The 25,147-nt window shown below is 44.5% G+C and overlaps 1 protein-coding gene across 2 annotated transcripts; it reads left to right on the top strand.

Moving 5' to 3' along the window:
* Window positions 1-49: 49 nt before the first annotated feature.
* Window positions 50-24,930, top strand: LOC135244554 (poly(ADP-ribose) glycohydrolase-like). 2 transcript variants are annotated; one of them, XM_064316963.1, is made up of 18 exons: window positions 50-928; window positions 1,033-1,090; window positions 1,373-1,981; window positions 2,071-2,206; window positions 3,314-3,436; window positions 4,158-4,235; window positions 4,640-4,714; window positions 10,203-10,295; window positions 11,367-11,521; window positions 15,291-15,370; window positions 15,501-15,561; window positions 15,925-16,000; window positions 16,334-16,481; window positions 18,761-18,839; window positions 19,275-19,383; window positions 20,535-20,640; window positions 22,677-22,805; window positions 23,074-24,930. In XM_064316963.1, exons 1-18 carry the CDS (start codon window positions 817-819, stop codon window positions 24,102-24,104), a joined length of 3,258 nt encoding a protein of 1,085 aa, XP_064173033.1. In that variant the 5' UTR covers window positions 50-816; the 3' UTR covers window positions 24,105-24,930. The 2 variants fall into 2 exon arrangements, with proteins under 2 accessions (XP_064173033.1, XP_064173032.1); XM_064316962.1 differs by having other exon boundaries at window positions 1,355-1,981.
* Window positions 24,931-25,147: the final 217 nt, after the last annotated feature.

Below are 25,147 nucleotides of genomic sequence, written 5' to 3'. Positions count from 1 at the left end.
CCGGTATGACCCCGCCCCATTGTGAAAGTACGCTAAATGATTGGCAGTTTCTATGTCGTAAAGCAGTTTGTAAATTACAGTCACAATTTGTACAATAATATTGGGAAGAAGCTTGTTTTTACGCCTTAAAAATTAGGATTACAACGGGAAAACGTTTGTATTGCGATTATTGTTTATTGTAGAGATTCAGTCTAACAGCTATGCGAGTGTTGAGGGTAATTGTGGCGCTTTAGAGTTTGGTTTCATTGCGAATGTTGAAGTTCTGTGTACCGGGTGCTTTCTGTCGCGGTACTACAAGCTACCGATAGCTCGGGGATCTCTGACTAAAACTAAATCCACACCTAACGCAAACCGTATGTTCGCTAGATAAAAATAAACGCAATATACTGCAATCTGAACCTTAAAATCTGTTCAAATTGCCTGATACAACAAATATGGTAAAGTTAGCTAGTATATATTAACCCGGCTCCAAATGGAAATAGCTGAAGTTACTTTTACCAAGCTCGCTAATGTAGCTAGCACTAACTAGCGTTGTTTGTCTACGCTATTTGTTCGACTGGATAGTCTGCTAAATTTAGAAGTAGCCTACATTGTGACAACTGCACTGGATGTAACAGTAATCAGCATATAAATCAAACTATAAAGTTAAAATCTTTTGAAATAACAGGGCACTAATCTAAATAGGTACAATGAAAGGCGTAATCTTGATATGTTTTAAACGTAGGAAAAACAGTACCGTCTTCCTTAGATAGCAAGGAAACAGTGCAGAATAGTTCCACTGCCTACAATAACAGAAAGATTTACTGTTGTTAAAATATGACATCCTCGTCTGAGCCTTTAAAGAAGAAACTACGGTTGGAGGGTGCCGGACCATCTGTCAGTGGCAGCACGAAGAACTGCAGTCAGCAGTGTGGACGCTCTGTCAGAGGTCAGTTTCTCCATTGCTAATGATTTAATTGGCCGTTCTTAATGACATACATACGCTTATTTATTAAACCAGGCTTAAAAAAAAACTATTTTCCTTTTCGGCAGATAACAAAAAGAAGACTTCTCCGACTTCTACAAACAAAATGGAGGAAATCACAGAAAAGTAAATTGTTTTCGTTTTGGCATGTTCATGATCATATGCGCTTATTTATGATCATCCGAGTATTTATGATCATATTCACTTACGTATTGTCATATACACACATGTATGGTTATATTCACATTTATGATCATATACACATCTATATTAACATATTTATTATCATGTGGGAATTTTCTGATGTCAGATTTGGTGGATTTGATCATTGTTCTGGGTTAGCAGTATGTTCATAATTAATGTCCGGCCTGCATTTTGCTTTGATAACAGAATGTGTTCATTATGTAGTGGTGGGAAGCATGCAGAGAGTAGGAGTAACACAGCTGGGAAAAGGAGAGTGGTTTTCCCTGCCCTGTTCCCTGAGAGGAAGCCTGATGGGGAACCACGGGACAGTGAAGACCGAGGAATGGCAGAACACTTACAGGCCCTTCCTTCTGGGGGGAGCGCCACGCTGGAGGGGCCACAGGTGGAGGTGGGCTCCTCAGGGCTGGAGGGACCACAGGTGGAGGTGGGCTCTTCAGGGCTGGAGGGGCCACAGGTGGAGGTGGGCTCTTCAGGGCTGGAGGGGCCACAGGTGGAGGTGGGCTCTTCAGGGCAGTGTTCAGCCAGAGCTACCAGCTCCTCACCCGGCAAATGGAAACCCGTCAGGCTGAGCGTGTCGGCTGTGCAGGATGTTGAAATGCAGAGTGTGGAGGACACTGCCACAGCTGCCACACACCAGGCCACAGGCTGCGTGCCAGCGAGGCACCCCAGGGGCTCCAAGCACAGTGGTGGGAGGGAGAGTGTCGATCATTCCACAAGCAGCTCGAAAAATCCAGAAGCAGCTGGATTGTTGTCCACCCCACAGACCAGGCCTGACGAAGGTCAGAAGTCCCAAACACCGAGCCCGTCTCCTAGGTACTGTAATGCTGTTCTCCTGTTATTAACCCTGAACCAGGAATTTTACTGTAGTAGTGTTGGGAAGATAGCCTGTGTGTGTGTTGCAGTGTGCAGGTTCCAGTGCAGGGGAGAGGAGAGAGTTGGTGGATGGCGACGCCCATCTCTGAGCTGAGGAGGGCACCAGGCTGCAGCCTGGCTCTGCCCCCACTGAGGGCTTCCCGCAATCACACCATCACAATCAGAGTGAGTCACCCCATCACCGTCAAACACACCGTCACCGTCAGACACACCGTCACCATCAGACACCCCGTCACCGTCAAACACACCGTCACCATCAGACACACCGTCACCGTCAAACACACCGTCACCATCAGACACACAGTCACCATCAGACACACCGTCACCGTCAAACACACCGTCACCATCAGACACACTGTCACCGTCAAACACACCGTCACAATCAGAGTGAGTCACCCCATCACCGTCAAACACACCGTCACCATCAGACACACTGTCACCATCAAACACACCGTCACAATCAGAGTGAGTCACCCCATCACCGTCAAACACACCGTCACCATCAGACACACTGCCACCATCAGACACCCCATCACCGTCAAACACACCGTCACCATCAGACACACCATCACCGTCAAACACACCGTCACCGTCAAACACACCGTCACCATCAGACACACCGTCACTGTCAAACACACCGTCACCGTCAGACACACCGTCACCATCAGACACCCCGTCACCGTCAAACACACCGTCACCATCAGACACACCGTCACCGTCAAACACACCGTCACCATCTGACACACAGTCACCATCAGACACACCGTCACCGTCAAACACACCGTCACCATCAGACACACTGTCACCGTCAAACACACCGTCACAATCAGAGTGAGTCACCCCATCACCGTCAAACACACCGTCACCATCAGACACACTGCCACCATCAGACACCCCATCACCGTCAAACACACCGTCACCATCAGACACACCATCACCGTCAAACACACCGTCACCGTCAAACACACCGTCACCATCAGACACACCGTCACTGTCAAACACACCGTCACCATCAGACACACAGTCTTCATCGGGGTGAGTCACACCATCACCATCAAACACACCATCACCATCAAACACACCGTCACCGTCAAACACACCGTCACCATCAATCACACCGTCACAATCAGAGTGAGTCACACCGTCACCGTCAAACACACCGTCACCGTCAGACACACTGTCACCGTCAAGGTGAATCACACCGTTACTATCTGTGCCGTTGCCTTGGTGAGACCTGAATTAACCCCAGTGCTCCTGTGTTATGTTTGACAGACAGACCTCTTACGGGAAGGACAGCCCCCTGTCCCGTTCCCCTTCAAGTTCAAAGATGCATGGGATGACGTGACAGTCAAGATGCCCTGTTCAGAGTGGAACCTGTTTCCTGGAGGAAGTGAGGTAACCTGACCGTCTTACTGCTGCTCATATGTTATAAACATCTGATGCACATATGCTCAAACCTTATATACACACATTTTATATGTACACATCTTATACTTGCACACACCTTGTACACACAGACACACTAATATAAGAACATAAAAGTAGGGCTCTATGGTAGATTTGGCTAAACGACTTGCCCAGGGTGTCCACAGAGTCTAATTTGGGCCGTAGTAAATGGTAAATGGACTGCATTTATATAGCGCTTTTATCCAAAGCGCTTTACAATTGATGCCTCTCATTAACCTATTCACACACACACTCACACACCAACAGTGAAAGGCTGCCATGAAAGGTACCAATCAGCTCGTTGGGAGCAATTAGGGGTTAGGTGTCTTGCTCAGGGACACTTCGACATGCCCAGGGCGGGGGATCGAACCAGCAACCCTCCGATTGCCAGACAGCCGCTCTTACCTCCTGAGCTATGTCGCCCCTATGTTGTGGTAGTTCTAGCTGTGACTGGGAGCACTGTGGAGCGGCACAAATTTAGCCATAGTGCCACACAGAGTGGAGAGGGGCACCTCTCACATACTCACACAGTCATGGCTGAACAGTCTGTGTGCAGAGCCTGTGTGGGTGCAGTACCCAGTGCGTCCCGAGTGTGGCGCTGTAGGAGAGATCTGGAGGATATGATTTCATGCCGAAACCCTGGGCTGAAGTGACCTTCTGTTCTCCCCAGGGAAGCGGGGTGCAGAGCCGATGGGACCTGATCCGGACGTCTTTGGAAACCGAGTTTGACAGTTCAGTGGATGTGCAGGTAAGGGCAATGAAATGCTGTGCGGAGCCTAGCTGGGAGATTCTGGCCTCTAAGTATAGGCCTCTGTATAGGACTGCTGTAAATTATGCAGTAAGTGGGATTGCAGTCACAGGAAAAATTCAGGAGTTATTACAAAAAGAACCAGCAGGTGGCGTTATAGTCAACAAAAGTCAAGATTCCAAAATATTAACAAAAGAAATGTAAAACATGATTGAAAGTTTTTTTTTGACTTACTGTATTAGGGTTTTATTGTACAATTTTCTCAGTTATATTTATTTCATTCTTACTTCATTACTTATTTTATTATTTTCAAAATATTATTTACATATCTGCATGCTTGAAATTGAAGTTAGGGTTGAAGGAACAGCCTGTTTTAAATATTCATGATAAATGTCCCATTTCAGAATGCAATACTGCGATATAATACTGCTCATGCCAAGAGATGGGACTTTACTGCGCTGAACTACCTGTGCACTGAGGTGAGCAGCGCCCCTGCGTGTAGTCAACAGGAGGTCTGTTATGTTCATTCCTCATACCAGTGCACATACACCTGCCTTCTACCAGTGCTCATATACTTGCCCTATACTAGTGCATATATACCTTTCTGTATACCAGTGCACATACACCTGTGGCTGTCTGATGCTGTAAGGACTGTGTAAAGCGCTGTACTCATGGTGCTGTACAGGTATGGCACTGTTTTTACCGGTCAGGTGATTTAAAGACTGAGAGTGTTTCTGTAGGGAGCTCTGTAAAGCGCCGTGCTCTTGGTGATGTAAATGTATGGCATGTGCGTTGTGAACATTTCCAGTAAGCCAAGGGCTCTTTGTGCCGCTCTACTTATTTTACAACTTCCACAGTTTTCTGAGCTCTGCAACATTCTGGGCTCTGAATGAGGGGGAGAGAGTGGTTTCATTAAAATGATTTATTTCCTCTCTTCCTTAATTAATCCTTTGGTTTTGAAAGAGGATTCAGCTGTGTGTTTGGCTGTTGTGTACATTCTGTTTTTTAGTAACAAACGTCTAGGCACTGTGCTGAAGAAACATATTAGCTGTCAATTTATTTGGATAAAAAGCCCCGTTCTGTTTTAACCTGGCTCATTAATCATTTCCTTTTGATTCATGTCTTTGGCAAAGTCGTGGAAATTCTTTTCATTTCTTAAGATGATTTTATTGGCCAAGTCAGTACTTCTGGATCAATAACCTCCTGTGCCATTCAGTGGAGTAGGCTGATTTAATTAAAAGGGGCTGTGAAGTTTATAGGGATGCTAATCAAGGCCATTAGCAAAGTGCACTTCCAGCCAGTGGTAATCAGGCTTGCAGTGTTGCTCTCCCTGCTCTGGCTCTCTCTCCACTTAATTGCCAGAGGGAAACTGGAGCTACTTAGTCAGCTCTGCATACTTATAAGGGCACCCCCATATTCCCTACAGGCGCCCCACAGTACGAGCAGCTCTGCACACTCATAAGGGCACCCCCATATTCCCTACAGACTCCCACAGTATGAGCAGCTCTGCACACTCATAAGGGCACCCCCATATTCCTACAGGCGCCCACAGTACGAGCAGTCTGCACACTCATAAGGCACCCCATATTCCCTACAGGCGCCCCACAGTACGAGCAGCTCTGCACACTCATAAGGGCACCCCCATATTCCCTACAGACTCCCACAGTATGGGCAGCTCTGCACACTCATAATGGCACCCCCATATTCCCTACAGGCGCCCCACAGTACGAGCAGCTCTGCACACTCATAAGGGCACCCCCATATTCCCTACAGGGTCCCCACAGTATGGGCAGCTCTGCTCTTACACACTCTTACACACTGCACTCTTAACCACTCACTCTCACATATTCATTGCCACAGGCCGGTAATTCAAGCAGCTTCGTAGAAATGTTCACAAAATGAAGAAAAACACATGAAATGTAAATAATCATGCTGATCGTCTTCATTCAGTGCTGCCAGACATTTACTTAAAATTATTTCTACTTTCCTGAAGGGGGTACTTCACTCCACAATGACACGTGGCCGCTTTTGTGTATGTTTCCTTCTTGATCATCTGTCGTATAAAACTGTAAGATAATTTACTTTTAATTTATTTCTCAACTTTCAGGCAGCAGAGGGTGCTGCAAGCCAAATGTTTACGATATGAAGGCTTAGTGGGAAATGGGCTGAAACATGTCCATTTTGCCTGGTTTTACTGTTTGGAACTGGCACATGTGAAGAACCCACTGCTCTGCTTCAGCCCCATCAGTATGAGTCACAGTGAGCTGCAGCCCAGCTAGCGGCTGGCTGAGGACAGACACACCAGCCCACCTGTAGGCACTGGAACCCTACAGGTTCACAGATTGTTTATTTCCTATGTGAGTGTATCACACTCATATTTTCAGTCTTACAGGCTTAACCCTCCAAGGTGTAAGATCACAGATATGTGATTAGAATGTTCTTAACTGAACATTCTAATGCTGATGTAACTGTAACTACTGGTAATTGAAAGCTGCAGAGTTCTAGAACACTGACAAAAAATCTACTCTTCAAAGGGTTAATGAGGACTTTGTATTTTGGTGTATTTTTTCAGTTCTATTTTAATGAGATAGTATAGTTACTTAAATGGGAAAGTATATCATAATGTGTTGAAATGGTGAGTAAGTGCTGTTTGTGGATAAAATTCAGCACAATTTGTGAAAATGGCACTGACTATTGTCATAAATACATTTGGAAATTGTAACCCAAGATTATTTTAAAGATGGGGCTGGATTCATATGTAACCATTGCACACTCCTTAATGTATTTCATATCACTATTACACGTCCAACAGCCAGACAAGACTGGATGAAAAAAAGGAGGCAAAATGCTAATCATTTCATTAAACTAATTTCAGTACTGAAATTCCCTTGTTTACATTTGTTAGCTGAAAGCAGTATTAATGCAACCTTTCTTTACTCTCAATGGCTTATGAAGTGTTAATGGTAATTATAGGCTTATATTTTTTATGCCAAATTGATAGATCAATCAGGCGTAGCTATGTGAAATTTGGGCTGATGCATTTTCACCCTTAAGGTATGGGGGAAATGGGCTCATATTTAAAAATGCCAGCCGGTTGTGCTAAAGTCTTTGGACTTAATTAAATTTGTGAAGCAGTCCTTCAGGCCTGCAGTAATTGTCACCAGGTGAAAAGCCTCAGCACTGACATTAAGGCCTTGATGGACAGCCAAGGAGGAATGGCAATAAAAAAGGAACTACAAATTAGGGTGTGTCCTGTCTGCGTGTTCCCCAGAATTGAAAGTGTCAGTGTGTGGTTTCTGATAAATGTCAGAGTGCTTTTCCTCTGACACATTGATTAGATTCCCATCATATTCAACTTCTGTTGAGGCTGAGACCTGATCCAACCACATGCTTTAATGGGGTTACAGTATATCTGTATTAAAGGTGTGCGTTAGTGTATATCTGTATTAAATGTACAATATCACAGTATACCTGTATTAAATATTTCAGCAATATGGCATGAGAGGCAGTGCTGTATCATGAATACAGTCACTACTACAAGGGTGTTGTTTATGAACAGTATTGCTGTTTATCTGTATTAAATGTACAGTATTACACTATACCTGTATTAAATGTGCAGTATTGCAGTATATCTGTATTAAATGTACTGTATTATATCTGTGATGAATATGGATCAGCATGCATGCACACTAATTGCTGTTAAGGTAGTACAGATGTGGTATCCCACAGTTATGTTAATTTAATGCGTACCCCATGGTTATGTTAATTTACAGTCTACCCCACAGCTCTAATGGCTCCTTGCTGTTGGTGTGTCTGAGGAAACCCGTGTAACCCTGCAAACACTGAAACATGACAGTGTCCATCAGCTGCATGTCAAACTCAGCTCTGCGGGTTGGATTTGGTTGTGTCGTTGACAGGAGGGGTATTCATCTCAATTTAGAAGGAAATACTGACAGGAACCATTTGGTTTCATGCAGAGTGTTTCATGCGACTGTTTTTGCAAAAGTAAAGCACATGACACCTGATTCATGTGATGGTGGTGGATCTTACCCTTGGCCGTCTCTTCTGCTGGATGAGCATAAACAACACAAATGGTAGACACCGAAAGACAATTGGCTTATAGAGCCAGGAGTAATTAGTTTGTTGTAGTCTGAGTTACTGTCTGTTGTAATATTAAAAAAAGATCTTGGAATATCTTGGAATATAAGTTTATAGAATGCAGTGTATTTTTCCCCTGCATTTTGGCTCCTCCTTTCTGCGTAAATAAATACTATGGTGAATGGAAAAATTGCTTGATAAATGCCATGGTGAATGGGAATTTTGCTTGATTAATACTGTAGTGAATGGGAAATTTGCTTGATAAATACCATGATGAATGGGAACTTTGATTGATGAAGACTGTGGGGAATGGGAACTTTGCTTGATGAATACCATGGTGAGTGGGAATTTTGCTTGAATATTGTGGTGAATGGGAACTTTGCTTGATGAATACTATGGTGAATGGGAACTTTGCTTGGTGAAGACTGTGGTGAATGGAAACTTTGCTTGGTGAATACTGTGGTGAATGGGAACTTTGCTTGGTGAATACTGTGGTGAATGGGAACTTTGCTTGGTGAATACTGTGGTGAATGGGAACTTTGCTTGGTGAATACTGTGGTGAATGGGAGCTTTGCTGGACTTGCAGGCTCTCTCTTTTTTGGTGGATGACTGTCGGGGCGAGGTGATGTACGAGCCATTTTAACTCATGCGCAGAGTGTGAGCCGAGTTTGATTTGATGCACTGTCTGGGTTTGATTTAGAAACGCTGGGCCTTGCTACCTCAGCTATATCCTGCCGGCCTGTCAGCTCCTTTCATTCATTTGGCCCGGAGGAGCACTTTATGGTGCGGAGCGGGTCATTACTTATGACAGCATTTAGTCCCGTCTCCCGTCCGCGCCCCGGAAACGTTGGCGCTAAATTGGCAGGGGAAGCCTCCCATCCAGAGCGCTGTCTAGCCGTCACAGCGGGGCCATTTGCATCTGCTCCAGGAGCCCATTTAATCAAACGACACGCCCGGCAGCTCTGATGAAATGCTGCGGACTGAGCGGCCTGACGTCTGCAGCCAATACAGGTTTAAATAAGTGGGCAGTAAATCCCCGCTATGGTGAAATAACCACAATGTTACTTCGGGTTACAGGCACACCGTGTGTTTATGTAGCGCACGGTGTGTTCATATAGCGCACGGTGTGTTTATATGTAATGCACATTGTGTTATGTAATGCAAAGTATGTTTATATGTAATGCTTGGTGTGTCTATATGTAATACTCTGTGTGTTTATATATAACACGCAGTGTGTTTATGTGTATCATGCACTGTGTTTATATGTAATGTGCAGTGTGTTCATGTGTAACTCCAGAGGAGTCGTAAGGTTTTTAGAGGATCTCTGAAATCAAGATCAATTAAGGATTTAAGAAATGACTCCCTTTTATACGCTCTTATGAAACAACCCCTTTGCTGTATATTGGTATTACAAAGCACGGCTCCCTGGTGGCCTTTTTTAGGTTATTCTCAGTGTGAAGAAGGTTGTTTTGTTTTCTGTGGTGTTGTAGCCTTGCTGGCCTGCTCTGTATCTCCATCGATACTGCAGTGTGTGACATTAGGGCTTGTGTGTGCTCAGTAACTACAGAGAAACCGGTGCATACAAGCAGTATTCTGCCTCCTACCCTGATCTTTCACGCCTAAAAAGTAAGAGGTTTTACTTCTGTAAGTATAAAATAACTTGCAGTCCTTACTTATGCCGGTAATCAGTTCACCTCTGCTTACAGGTCCGGCTGCTCAGCCTCAGCTGTAGAACAATGAAGTGGGATAATGAAGCCTTTTAACAGACAATTAGCACAGGACTCCTTATACCCTGCAGTTTCTCTAAGCATGTGTATGATGTTTAGTTTGCATAATGAAACATTATAACATTCTGTTTCTTGTTCTAAGGGTCTGGAGGATGTTGAAGTAGAGCATCTGTTTGAGTCCATCCTGCCGTGCATGGTGCAGTTAGCGGTGAAGGCGCCTAGCCTGTGTACTGACGTGAGTATCTGAGGTGTGAAAGACCGACTCTTCCTCCTGAGAGCGAGGGGAACTGCCAGGCCAGACGGACAGGAGCTGTGTGTTACAGGCCTCGGAACTCTGACATAACCTTCGCCCATATATGGATTTCCGGATCCAAGGAGAATTTCTCAATGGAGAAAATGAATTGAGTCTCACATAACCGTCCCTGTCACAGTCTGATTTAAGTTTAAAACTTGAACATTTTTATCTGCACACATTTCTCTCTTAAATGGCACTGGATACACTGAATTCCGATGCTGCTTTCCAACCTCAATTATTTTGCTGACAGCATACTAAAACTGCTGCCCATATATCACAGCTAGCAGTTCCCTGACAAGGCTTTTTAAGCTAGTCAAAGCTAACGTTAGCCAGCAAAGAAATTTAAAGAAACTTACTCAACTAACTTTACTAACGAGAACAGCAACAATGCAACAACAATAGCAGCAATAAAGATATTTACAATGATATATACCCCTTTACAAAATAAATCAATGTATAATTTCTTACACTATAACAAGTAACAACAAAAGGTTTATAGCATTAGCACGCTTGGGACGGCAGCGTCTTGAGCGCCTCTGTACAATGATAAGTGGCACCGTGCAGTCTTCGCTCTAAGCTCCCATACACAGCTCGCTCTGTTGAGATTCTAGATGGTAAAGTGCCTTACAGGACACTGAAACACAAGTGGTGTAACCAACAGAAGCTGAGGAGCTCGGTGGAGGTCGATCGAGATGTCACCTCTGCTCTCTAGTGTGAGGTTAAGGGCACACTGGCGACGATGCAGCTGTCTGTGTTGTTAAAATGGACTTCTTCATGCAGTGGTAGGGTTAAGGCTGTATGCTTTTGGTTTTGACTTTAGTATTGATAAGTAGTGCCACTACTTAAACTATTAGTCAGATTAATGGGACTCAACTGTAATGCTGCTGGCTGATTTAAAGAAAACAGTACTGCCCCTAAATTACTCGAAGCAATTTGCTAAACGCAATTTGGCTCCCTGTTTGGTAAATAGCTAAATAATTTCACTCACTCTCCCCCTCCCCCCTCTCTCAGCCGATACCTCTGCTGAAGCAGAAGATGAATCACTCCATCACCATGTCACAGGAGCAGATCGCCTGCCTGCTGGCCAATGCCTTCTTCTGCACTTTCCCTCGGCGCAACTCCAGGAAGTCCGAGTATTCAAATTACCCAGAAATCAATTTCTACAGGTAATATCACCGTTTAGTGCATATCATGCTTATGTTCTGTGTGTATGTTTGTGATTTTTGTATGTACATGTGTGTGTGTGTGTGTGTGTGTGTATCTGGTCTGTGTGTGTCTAAAGCCAAGCATTTCTGCTCACAGTGGCCAATCCCTTCACCCCAATGATCAATGATCATGCAAATGAGTCTTAGTGTTTATGCAAATGAGCCTCAGCGTTTATGCAAATGAGCTTCATTGTTTATGAAACAGGAGACACAACATAAAGAAAAAGAGCACATTTCACACTCATGGCTGTCCTGGAAAGTCCTCTGTCAGAACCGCCATAGGAAGACCTTTGACCACTCCCCCAACTCACCACCAAGTTAAATGTGAAGCTTTTTTAAATGCATGTGTACACATCAATCACATTAAATTAGGTTCTATTTTAGTTTAGAGGTTACAGCAGTTCTGTTGGGCTTGTTTTGTTGTTTGAACCCTGGGAGAACAGGCTGTTCAGCTCATGTAGGACAGCCATTAAAAGCAGAAGGGACCAAGCATCCCTTCCCTGCGTGGGGTCTGCCTGTCTGTACTACCCCACCATGATGGAACAAATTTCTCAAAGTCAGCACAATCACTGACTATCGTCCAGCCCAGGCTGTAGCCCCACCTTCAGACTACATGCCATCACCACCCGGTAGTGCTCCCATCTTGTGTTCTAATTCTGGTTATGCTAATTTTATGGTTTTAGGTTATATTTTTATTGTTGTATGTTTATCCTCTTGAAATGTGAAGGGTGTGGCTCACAGGGGCCTCTGAGGAGCCTCCATGTTAATCTCACCTGTGATGGGCTGAAAGCTGAGAGGATGAAGAGAGGTCTTTGTTTGGAGTCGGGATATTTATGTTTGATGGGTCGCTCCCTGGCGTTCGGTAGTCAGAGGGGTGAGCACATTGCACCTCTGTGTAGGAGGCTCCCTCTCTGCACATTGAGTTACAGCTGCTCTAAAATCAATCATCTGCTGAAATAATTCCTGAGAGCAGTCATTAAAACGGATGAGGACAGTTTAAGGTAGTTTATCCTAAAGTGCACTGTGATTCATCTTGTCAAGTTGTCACAGTCTCAGTTAATCTTACTGTCAGGTGTGAAGCCATCAGAGCTTAAGCAGGGATGCTATACATGTCTTTGGCTGGTTAGACGTGTACAAACTGTGTGCTGTTTGAGACTGGACTCCACTTGTTCCAGTTAGATCTGTAGAAATGCTGTGTGCAGGTGAGTTTGGACTTTATCGGTGTGCTGGTAAGATGTTTTAAATGCCATGTATAGGATAAGATTAGACACTGTGGCACACATCCTCTGTCCTTGTCTTTAATTTACCTGCCACATGTAGCAGGACATACACACAGTCACTTTCAATTTCAAGATGAATTTAAAATTTTTATTTTACAATATAAAGTGCAAAAGTGTTTGGTGCAAACCATCCCTGTGACTTCATATTCAATACACTGTTCTTTAACACAACCCAATGTGAACACAGTGTGTTTATATTTAAAGCACTGTCAGACATTTTTACTCTTGACCTCGTCTTTATCGTTTTATTGAAGTGTTCTGCCTTCGACAGCTCAGAAAAGTAGTATTTTTATTTTCTGTCACAGTAGTAAATATTAAAATGTCAGGGATAATAAATAACGTTTTTTGCTGCTGCAGCTTGCTTATGGTTCAGCCGCTTATGAAACCAGTGATTAATTGATGCAGTCTAACCAAAATGAAATTACATTGCTTTCAGTTGGGGGAAAAGGTGCCAATTAATTTGTGAATAAAATGTCTGCCAAGCAAGTGATCAAAACTAATTTGATATGGAAAGATGAGGAAGAAATTTAAGGTGCAGGTGTGTATACCCATCTCAATAAAAACACGTCTTCAACATACTGAAATGTCGAACACAGCGTTAAAAACCACAAAAACTAGGCCTGGCATTAGTTGTTTGTATACTGAGGTGACAAAGTTTGAATGACCACTTTCTCTTCAGATGGTAAGATGAAAAGATTTCACCCTGCTAATCCTGCCATTTCATCCCGCTTCTGTTACAAGTGTCATAATAAAATTATTACAGTTATCAGAACGCAAGTGAATTTGTGTAAAACACGGATTTTGAAATGTCCTGCGTTCCAGAGATGCAGCATTTAATGGGCTAGTGTGAGCACTGAGCCTTAGACAATAAGACCAAATTCTATGCATTTTTACCACAGCTTTGTTGGACACCCAACTCTGATTGAACAGTGAGCAGTGATTATTTCAGTGTAATGAATGTAGTATAACCGCTTTTTTACACCTGAGTAAAGTGGTGGGCAGAGTGGGCACAAAAATCTAATACATACAACTCCGAAGTTTGGCAGTACATGTGGGTTGTCTCCTATAGAAAAAGTAATGAGTCATTAGGAAACTTAAGGATGGAGAGATATTGACTTGGTAGCTAGCTGGTGATAATATAACCCCCCCTTACTGTAATGTTGTAATCCTGCTGATGTTATATATATATTTTTTTCTTCAAAATGCCAATAGTTTGTTTTTTGTTAAGCAGCTGGCCACCCTCCTAATGTCCATCTCTCGTTTGTGCCACTTGCCCTCAGGGTTACAGTGCATATAATTGGCTTTGGTGCCTGTGAAGGGCTCAGAGACCAGGTCTGTGCAGGAATCGACTCTTTTAAATGAGCTTTTATTCCCTCTGGGCATTTGCAGCATTGGACGCCACTCTTGTTGTTTTTGCCCCCCTGTGAGATGTCTTCATTTGGCACCATGCGCAGTAAGGCTGTTTAAGGGGAGGCAGTGCTATGGCTGTGCTGACACAGGGTCTAAGGGCAGGCAGTGCTATGGCTGTGCTGACACAGGGTCTAAGGGGAGGCAGTACTATGGCTGTGCTGACACAGGGTCTAAGGGCAGGCAGTGCTATGGCTGTGCTGACACAGGGTCTAAGGGCAGGCAGTGCTATGGCTGTGCTGACACAGGGTCTAAGGGCAGGCAGTGCTATGGCTGTGCTGACAGGGTCTAAGGGGAGGCAGTGCTATTGCTGTGCTGACACAGGGTCTAAGGGGAGGCAGTGCTATTGCTGTGCTGACACAGGGTCTAAGAGAAGGCAGTACTATGGCTGTGCTGACACAGGGTCTAAGGGCAGGCAGTGCTATGGCTGTGCTGACACAGGGTCTAAGGGCAGGCAGTGCTATGGCTGTGCTGACACAGGGTCTAAGGGCAGGCAGTGCTATGGCTGTGCTGACACAGGGTCTAAGGGCAGGCAGTGCTATGGCTGTGCTGACACAGGGTCTAAGGGCAGGCAGTGCTATGGCTGTGCTGACACAGGGTATAAGGGGAGGCATTACTATGGCTGTGCTGACACAGGGTCTAAGGGGAGGCAGTGCTATTGCTGTGCTGACACAGGGTCTAAGGGGAGGCAGTGCTATGGCTGTGCTGACAAAGGATCTAAGGGGAGGCAGTGCTATTGCTGTGCTGACACAGGGTCTAAGGAGAGGCAGTGCTATGGCTGTGCTGACACAGGGTCCAAGGGGAGGCAGTGCTATTGCTGTGCTGACAGAGGGTCTAAGCGGCGGCAGTGCTATGGCTGTGCTGAAACAGGGTCTAAGGGGAGGCAGTACTACAGTGTGTCTGTGCAGACAGCTAGGTTTCTGTCGCAGAGGCAGACCACAATGAAGCACTTCTCCTGATAACTGGAATGTTTTTACTTTTTTAAGTTATTTTCTTAAATAACTTCACCACGTTAATGTTAAACTCTCTCCGAACCATTTCAGGCTATTTGAAGGTTCTTCACACAGGAAGACTGAGAAACTGAAAACGCTTCTGTGCTACTTCAGAAGAGTCACTGAAAAAAGTGGGTCTCCGAATATCTCTTTTGTGAAGAATGAAATTTACCCCCATCTCTGCATTCAGCTTTACATCTTCACATCTGTGTACAGTTTTTTTTGTCTATCGTCTCAATATATTCTCTTTCCACAATTTAGAACCCACTGGCCTGGTGACATTCACAAGACAATCTTTGAACAGCTTTCCAAAATGGGAAAGGTATATAATTTCTCAAATTATTTGGGCAGAAACAGTGAATCAGTGTTTTTGGGCAAACAATCTTTATCAATGTCTCTATCAGTCTAAGTATATGAAGTATTGGGGACCCCACTCATTTTGATGAATAAGCTGATTAATGAAGAACACAGCTATATTGATAATGGTCTCTGTCAGCATCTCTTTGAAGTTTTTCTTACATTTCACCAGCTGAAGTGATGGAGACACAAACGTGTATTCTTTTAATAAACTCCTTGTGACTTAAAGCACCTGAATGTTATGGATTTAAAACATCTGAATTTAGTTTTGTGTGTGTGTTAGTTATTTTTTAAATAAACATTAATGATCATAATTTCCACTTTTCAGTTCTGAGACTCTGCTCACACGACTTCACATCACCTGTGAAGGGACCATTGAAGATCAGGGCTATGGAATGCTTCAGGTATGAGCTGTAATCCGTCTACACTTTTCATTAGTATTTTTCATTGTCATTCGATTAACAGCAAATACACTTTACATTCACAACTTGAGAGAAATCCAGCTGTTCTGAAGGCCTCGTTGGATATTAAAAGTTTACTGACCACTGATCCCGGTTGAAGCATTGTCACTGTGCTACTCACTTATCCTGAGTTCCTTCAGTAAAATATCCAGCTGTATTAACATTGATAATATGTAAGTGTGCTTAAAGCGCTGTGGATAAATGTGTGTGCACAGCTGATGTACAGCATGCTCTATTTCACCCGTCCTAATAAGCTGCGTTGTGATTGGCCCACAGGTGGACTTTGCCAACAGGCTGGTGGGAGGGGGTGTAATGGGCCAGGGCCTGGTTCAGGAGGAGATCCGCTTCCTCATCAACCCCGAGCTCATCGTAGCGCGCCTGTTCACCGAGGCTCTTCACCATAACGAGTGCCTCATCATTACAGGTCAGCTTCCCACCGTCCCACAATGCCCTGCAAATATTTACTTTCATCAGTAGGGGTGTCAATACTTTATGAATTCATTGTTTAAACAAAAAATATTTAGAAATTTAGAAACTTCCCTAATTGTGTCACTGCATTGCTAAATATCACAATAAAATTGCACAGGCTAGTTGAGTTCGATAAAACTACACGGGCCAGTTGCTCCAGTGAAAGTACGCAGGCCAGTGTAGTCCGTACTCTGGACCCACTGGACTAAGTGCTGCAGCACTGGACTGAGTGCTCATTCGGTTCTAGGACGTGACAGATCAGGCCCGTGAAGCAGTCGCCTCTCTCCGAACCTTCATTCCCGCTGCGGTCACCAGAATTCCCTGAGCTCCTGAATTCTCCTGGTGTCACCGGCATCCTGCCCCTTCAGTCTGAGCTCTTATCCCATCCCATCCCATCCCATCCCATCCCATCCCATCCCATCCCATCCCATCCCATCCCATCCCCCATCAGCTGTCCTGCTGTCTGCATTCAGCCCTCTCCAGCAAAAGTGTCCCGTAAATTTGACAGGACGGCTGGAATTGGACGATCAGCTCGATAATGCCACAGTCAGGGAAATTAGAGACCAGTCCAGAGGCACTTCTCTAATGAAGTCTCTTTTCGCTCTCATCATCCCTTTTTGTAAAAGCGGCGAATCGTCAGCTTCTCCCGCCCAGTCGGCTCATGCAACAGAGGCTGATTCCAGCCCAGCGTCTGTGGAACTGATGCTGTTTGCACTTGGCAAAGCTGCGGCTTGCCTCCCAGTGTGTCTGTGTTGGCCTGCTTTCGTGGATTAAGCATCTTTATGGCTAATGGTCAATTTTTGCATTTTTTAAATACAGTTACATTTTATTCATCTCAAATATCATTATATTAAAGACCCCGTCTTCAAAAACGTGCTTTTTAATTGTAAACCCCTCTTGGAAGCATGACTTTCAGTAAACAGATAGATTTTTGTGCAGAACGTTTCAGCAGAGTGGCTTTCTCAGATTCTTCCACTGTACAGGGAGAGCTTCTCTGTACTTCCCTGAAATCTGAGTGGGAAATGTGCGCGTATGAGCAAAATGTGTTACATCACAAATATGACTAGTGAATCATGGCCCTCTATTCAAAGATATGCAGATTACAGGAGAGTGATGTGGTAAATCGAAACCTTAGCACCGACAGGGCTGTGTGGGGCTCCATGTGGGGCTGTGTGTGGCTCTGTGCGGCTCTGTGCGGGGCTCTGTGTTTGTACTGTGTCTGCTGAGATCCGGTCAGCTGAACATAACTGTAGGACAGTGGAGCCTGCTTATTATGTGTTGAGTTTATTGCAAACACACAGCCATAGCTAGACAGGAATGCTGGCTTTGTCCTTTCCTAAATTGTGACATATTGGCTAATGCTTCTCGGTCTCTGCCAGTACTGTCTAACACACAACTGCTGATTAAAGTGGAATTGTTGATTCAGCAAAACCTCCTGTAGCAGCATTCAGCTCTGTCTCAAAATGAAAAGAACTCTCAGTCCTTAAAATGCATAAATCAGACTTCATACTGGACAAACCTGTTTAAGTTGGACATTCATCATTGCAACTTGGACACAGTGATTTATTTATTCATTTATTTATTTTTGATATTAGGTAAATAGGTAGGCTGGATAGGCAGGCAAAGTTTCTGCAATCTCAGGTATATTATTTGTTGCTTCCAACTAATTTAATTGCATTCAGAAAAAATGGTTTCCTTTGCATTGCAGTTCTAAAGACAGTGTGTTTCACAGAAATTCCGTGTGAAGCAGATTTCCTGTGGACAGCACAGTGTTAGGCACAGGCTGCCTCTCTCTTTTCCTCTGTGCTGGATAAGGGCACAGTGCATTATGAATAGAGTGCACACTGATGGAAAAGGAAATAAATTACCTTTATTTTCATCTCATATTTCATATGTACTGGTCCTAAGAGATAAGTAGTTCTGATGGAAACGTTGACTGTGTGTGTGTGTGTGTGTGTGTGTGTGTGTGCGTGTGCACGTGTGCACATGTGCGTGTGCATGTGTGTGTGTGTGTGTGTACACGTGTATGTGTGTGTGTGTCTGTGTACGTGCGTGTGTGCATGTGTGCACATGTGTGTCTGTCTGTCTGTGTGTGTGTGTGTGTGCACGTGTGTGCACGTGTGTGTGTCCGTGTGCGTGCGTGTGTGCACGTGTGTATGTGTGGCTGCACGTGTGTGCGTGTGTATGTGTGTGTATGCACGTGTGTGTGTGTGTGCTTGTGTCTGTGTTTTTCAGGTACGGAGCAGTACAGTAAATACACTGGTTATGCGGAGAGCTATAAATGGATGCACAGCCATAAAGATGAGACCCCAAGGTACAGTAAATCCTGACTAGCTTTATTTTGCTGACAAGCTTTAGCACTTTTCCCGAGTTCCTGTGAGAATACCCCGTCCTGGGACTGTTTTATTTTATTATTACTCCAGTGCTGTATACCCAGCTTGTGAGCTGGTAATCTTAGTAATGTTAGAAAAATGTTTGCAGAACATTGCATGCAACTTGTATTGTATTTTACAGTTGGCAAGTTAAGCTAAGTATTCACTTGATGGATCCTAAATGCTTTAGCTGCTTTTCATCTGTTTTGCACTGAGATGTGGGTTTGATCCCTGTATCTGATCTGCAGGAGATGGGGTTTAGGGTGGGAACTGGACCTGAAAATAGATTATATTGGGAATGAATTGATGTGTATGTGTTAAAGGGGAGTGATTTGCAGGTTTTTGTGGTGCTTATTGGCCCTTTTCCCCCTGCACAGAGACGGCTGGCACAGGAAGTGCACAGAAATCGTTGCTTTGGACGCGCTCAATTTCAGCCACTTCCTGGACCAGTTTCACCCTGCGAAGATGAACAGGGAACTCAACAAGGTGCGCAAAAAATTACCCACCACCTCTCACTTCTCACTCACTCCTTCATATTGGTTGAGGAGTGTGAAGAGATCTGTGGGGTTGTAAATTAAAATGGATGCACACATTTGAAGAGTCTGAACAGTAGTGTAGTTGGTTGGCTTCAAACAGAAACTTATAAAATTATCATTCAAACTAGCCTGTTTTAAGAAGTTTGTTACACAACTCCACTGGTCTTGAATGTTCTCCAATATCTTTTACAATATAATCAATTTTGTAGTCAAAAATATCAATTTTATGCACATTTTGTATGCCTCTATCATTGTACAAATGTGAAAGATCAAGACAGGTATCCTTTGATTATTTGGTGTTTGATGTTAATATTTTGCTGATTAATTCCTCTGTAAAGGTTAGATTTTTTTAGTGCATGCAGCTCTTTGAGCTGAGGTCACCATTTAATTTCAGGTGAGCCTCTTGCAGATTTTAATGATCTAAGTGCTGTTATATTTGGTCACAGTATAAAGACCTAATGCATTCATGTGTAGCATAATTAGATGTTGCATGTTGCATTTTACTAGCTTGCTAGTCACTTACAGCTACAAGCAGCCCAGCTAGCAACTCTCTCAGCATGATGAGATGGGGAGCTGAGAGCCAGCTGTCTGACTGAGTCTGTGCTATAATATGCAGTATATGCTCTTTTCATAGACTAAACACTCTGCTGTCATACTGAAATAAATCCCTGCTATATTCTCATACTCTTAATGGGCCTGGAGTTTTTAAGTATTATTTAAAATGTTCTGATCATTTTTGCTTATGCGAGTAGAATGTAGAAACCTCAGGCAAATTGGCTGACTGCAGGCTCCAGTGCTCATTTATACTGCTTTTATTTCATCTCATATAAACCTGCTGGGTGGGGTGGAGCTCTTGCTTCTGTTAAATCTATCAAATTAATGATAAATGTTTGAAAAAGTTGACAGATTTGAAGGAATTCGGTCTGAAAATCATGGCTGTCATGATTAATTCCGTATTAATTAGTATCTGGAGGATTGTCATAACTACCTTGTAGATTTTACTGTTAAATTTTGAAAATTATGATCTAGGCGATGTAATGTGCTATTCTGATGATTATGTGTGTAGGTCAGGAACACTGATGTTCTGCTTCTTCTCCTCAGGCTTACTGTGGCTTCCTGCGTCCGGGAGTGCCCAGGCAGAACCTCAGCGCCGTGGCAACGGGGAACTGGGGGTGCGGAGCGTTTGGAGGAGACACGCGTCTGAAGGGTGGGCAGAGTGTGTCTGACGGGGTCCCACAGCATGCATGTGGGGCTTCCCTGAGTAAACTACTAGATCTCAGTAAATATTATCCTGTTTCTTACACAGGATGGTAATCACAACCTTTTCTGGTACTTTGAATCTCATGATTGTCACATGACCACATGCATGGTTGCATTTTCCGCCCACAGAGCAGACACTAGTGGTGCACATACCCATGTCTATGAACCCCCCCTGAACTTAGAAAAGAGCTCCTGAGTTTGTGTCTTTGGAAAGGCAAGGACAGCAGCACATTCTCACGGGCAGTTCAGTTAGCAGCCTGCTGGGCTCCGGTGAGACGCCATTGGTTGATGTCGGACAGGATACAGGACGAGCTCGGCCCCTTTACCACTGTTTTCATAGGCAGTGTTTAAGATCACTGGCCTCTGCAGAGCAGTGAGGAGGCCCAGGGATCTACCCCTCAAATCACTCATTCGCTGAACTACATGCCTGTCCTCCTCTTATTGATCAGCTGACTCACTTTCCTCGTTATGTGTGTGATTGACTGCCTAGCCATGCCCACAAGATCATTGGGGACCTGTTACTCCATTGAATTGGCAGAGACCTCAGAAATCTCCAGAAACACAGCATCACACTTTCTGAAAAGATTATGGCATTATTATTATTATTATTATTATTATTTGTATAACAGACAGTACTGAAGCCCTTTATATTTAAGTCCTGTCTGCTTCCTGGATTTCTGCCTGCATTGAGTTAATTATCCAGTGGGTGCAGAAACACTGCTCTTCTTTCTGTGCAGTTCCTGGGACAGACTTCTAAGCTCTGGTTTCTTCCTTTACTGAGCTGGGATGTTTTCAGAGTTCTTAATTATCTTATGAAAAGGTGCTGCAGAGCTGAAACCTGGTAAAGAGTTGATCTGAGGTGAATTTGTTTACTCCTAAATTTAATGCTGAAACCAGATCCTCATTATCAGCAGGCTGTTTCCAGCCTCTTTAAATATTAAAGTCCCAGAGGCCTGTTTCCCATGCAACGCAGTGGCTGAGATAGAACACTGTGACTGAAATAGAACGCTGTGACTGAGATGGAACACTGTGACTGAAATAGAACGCTGTGACTGGGATGGAACACTGTGACTGAAATAGAATGCTGTGACTGAGATGGAACACTGTGACTGAAATATAAAACTGTGACTGAGATGGAACACTGTCTGAGATGGAACACTGACTGAAATAGAATGCTGTGACTGAGATGGAACACTGTGACTGAAATAGAACGATGTGACTGAGATGGAACACTGTCTGAGATGGAACACTGACTGAAGAGCTGATAGATGGACACGACTGAATAGAATACTGAGATGGAACACTGTGACTGAAATAGTATGCCATGGCTGAAATGGAACACTGTTACTGAGATGGAACACTGTGACTGAAATAGTATGCCGTGGCTGAAATGGAACACTGTTACTGAGATGGAACACTGTGACTGAAATAGTATGCCATGGCTGAAATGGAACACTGTTACTGAGATGGAACACTGTGACTGAAATAGTATGCCGTGGCTGAAATGGAACACTGTTACTGAGATGGAGTTTATCTGGAAAAGAAACCTCTGTGTTACAAAACCTACCATGTCTTTGTGGATGCTGTACTTATCACAAGACTTTGTTGAGCCATTAGCTAATTGAAATGTAATACTGTTTATGACTTCAGATTCAGCCATCTATCTGAGGTAGCTATCACATGTAGAGCCACCCGTCTCTCTCAGGTAGCTGTAACATGCAGAAGCATCAGTCTCACTGAAAGCATATCCGAAATGCTGGTTTATCACTCAGGTTCAGTAATAGACTCCTTCTGCATGTTGGACAGCGGTGAGCTTTTAACTCCATATGGTGAACGTACAATTTTATTTACTATGCTTCATTTTCAAAACTGAAAGTCTGTAAATCTGTATTTGTGCTGGTTGTTATTGCGTATAATGAGGCAGTTTGCAGAACGATACGCCAGTGCTGATTCGCTACGCACACCCCGGCTTCCTGTCCCCAGCCCTGCTCCAGGTCCTGGCGGCCGCGGAAACGGGGCGGGACGTGGCGTACTTCACCTTCGGCGACCGGGAGCTCATGAGGGATGTGAGAGACATGCACGCCTTCCTCACGGACAGGCTCGTCAGCGTGGGTGAGAAATGCACACCTCACACACACCACACACCACACACCACACACACACACACACACACACACACACACACACACACACACACACACACACACACACCACACACCTCACACCTCACACACACCACACATACCTCACACACACACACACACACACACACACACGCACACACACCACACACACCTCACACACACCACACACCTCACACACACACACCCCTCCAGAGTGTGTGTAATTGTGTATAAGTGATTGTGTGTGTTTTTTCCAGGCTGTGTGTACAGGATCCTGCAGCAGTACTACCACAGTGTGTGTAAGACCTGTCACTGTTCACGGCCGGATGTCAGCCTGTATGGCTTCATCTATGAGAAGCTCAGCTACAGCAACGCATCACCACTGAGAGACCCAGACTGCAGCCCTGCAGCATCGCCGAGAGACCCAGACTGCAGCCCTGTGTCAGCAAAGAGAGACTCAGACTGCAGCCCTGTGTCTCCACAGAGAGACTCAGACTGCAGCCCTGCGTCTCCACAGAGAGACTCAGACTGCAGCCCTGCGTCAGCACAGAGAGACTCAGACTGCAGCCCTGCATCTCCACAGAGAGACTCAGACTGCTGCCCTGTGTCAGCAAAGAGAGACTCAGACTGCAGCCCTGCGTCTCCACAGAGAGACTCAGATTGCAGCCCTGCATCTCCACAGAGAGACTCAGACTGCATCCCTGCATCTCCACAGAGAGACTCAGACTGCAGCCTGTCAGCAAAGAGAGACTCAGACTGCAGCCCTGCGTCTCCACAGAGAGACTCAGACTGCAGCCCTGCGTCTCCACAGAGAGACTCAGACTGCAGACCTGTGTCAGCAAAGAGAGACTCAGACTGCAGCCCTGCGTCTCCACAGAGAGACTCAGACTGCAGCCCTGCATCTCCACAGAGAGACTCAGACTGCAGCCCTGTGTCAGCAAAGAGAGACTCAGACTGCAGCCCTGCGTCTCCACAGAGAGACTCAGACTGCAGCCCTGCATCTCCACAGAGAGACTCAGACTGCAGCCCTGCATCTCCACAGAGAGACTCAGACTGCATCCCTGTGTCACCACAGAGAGACTCAGACTGCAGCCCTGCGTCTCCACAGAGAGACTCAGACTGCAGCCCTGAATCTGCACAGAGATACTCCGACTGCAGCCCTGCATCAGCACAGAGAGACTCAGACTGCAGCCCTGCATCTCCACAGAGAGACTCAGACTGCATCCCTGCATCTCCACAGAGAGACTCAGACTGCAGCCCTGCATCACTGCAGAGAGGTGGGGACTGAGATGACCCTGACGTCCCCATGACCTTTCTGAAAACTTCACCCCTCACACAGAATCAAAACCTGCCCTCTGCCTTTCTAACAGGAAGGAGAGGGGTTCAGCAGGAAGTCACAGCCTTTCTAACAGGAAGGAGTGGGGTTCAGCAGGAAGTCACAGTTTTTCTAACAGGAAGCAGTGGGGTTCAGCAGGAAGTGACAGTTTTTCTAACAAGAAGGAGTGGTTTTCAGCAGGATGTCACAGCCTTTCTAACAGGAAGGAGTGGGGTTCAGCAGGAAGTCACAGCCTTTCTAACAGGAGAGAGTGGGGTTCAGCAGGAAGCCAAGGGGATAAGGTGACTAATAATAGAAATGGATTCCTTGGTGGTGGCACCCCTCTCCTTTTTTTGTCCGAACATGCAGTTTGGTTCAGTTCTCCCTTTAAAGATGGCATAACTTTATGCTTCTTCCTTTTTCACTCTAACATTAGCACTGGGCTGAATGAGGGATTTGTCCTGTTTGCTCAGATCTGCATGTGGACTTGTATGAACTTTGCAGGATGTTATAAACTGTCAGGATTCATCAACTTGTTCAGTTTGGTTAATCTTTTGTTGATTGTTGTTTTGGATTTGTATCTTGGATTGGGTTTGATTGGTAATACGGAAATTAAAATGAAATGTGATTGTATGGGTCTTTTTTAATGTGTATCATGTATCATGTTTGCATTTGATAATAAATATGGATCTCTTATGCATTCATTTTCACATTAAACAACACATTTTCATAATGATGGAAATGGACTCGCTGTTTCTCAAGCTGCCTGAGAGTTTTGTTTGGGAAAACACCAGTTTTTCATTATAACAAATTGGCAGTGCGAACGTGCAGTGGGTAGCCAATCAGAGGTGTGTCTGTGGGCAGCCAATCGGAAGTGAACTTGAATGAAATATCCTTATGCACCTCCAGCTCTTTTTTTTCCATAAATTACATTCTTTTGGTCAACAGGACATTTTCTTATTTTCCTATTTATAAATTTGGAAAAAGTAAGTATGTGTTCTTATCATGTGGCTAAA

This window comes from Anguilla rostrata, chromosome 18 (assembly GCF_018555375.3).
Source record: "Anguilla rostrata isolate EN2019 chromosome 18, ASM1855537v3, whole genome shotgun sequence".
NCBI classification, from domain to species: Eukaryota; Metazoa; Chordata; class Actinopteri; order Anguilliformes; family Anguillidae; genus Anguilla; species Anguilla rostrata.
This window is presented reverse-complemented; position numbering and strand designations above follow the sequence as displayed.

Coding starts and splice junctions, on each gene's coding strand:
- LOC135244554 (XM_064316962.1), top strand. CDS start 817: ATGACATCCTCGTCTGAGCCTTTAAAGAAGAAACTACGGTTGGAGGGT. Junction 1,091..1,354: donor ATGGAGGAAATCACAGAAAA/GTAAATTGTTTT, acceptor CTTTGATAACAG/AATGTGTTCATTATGTAGTG. Junction 4,236..4,639: donor ACAGTTCAGTGGATGTGCAG/GTAAGGGCAATG, acceptor GTCCCATTTCAG/AATGCAATACTGCGATATAA.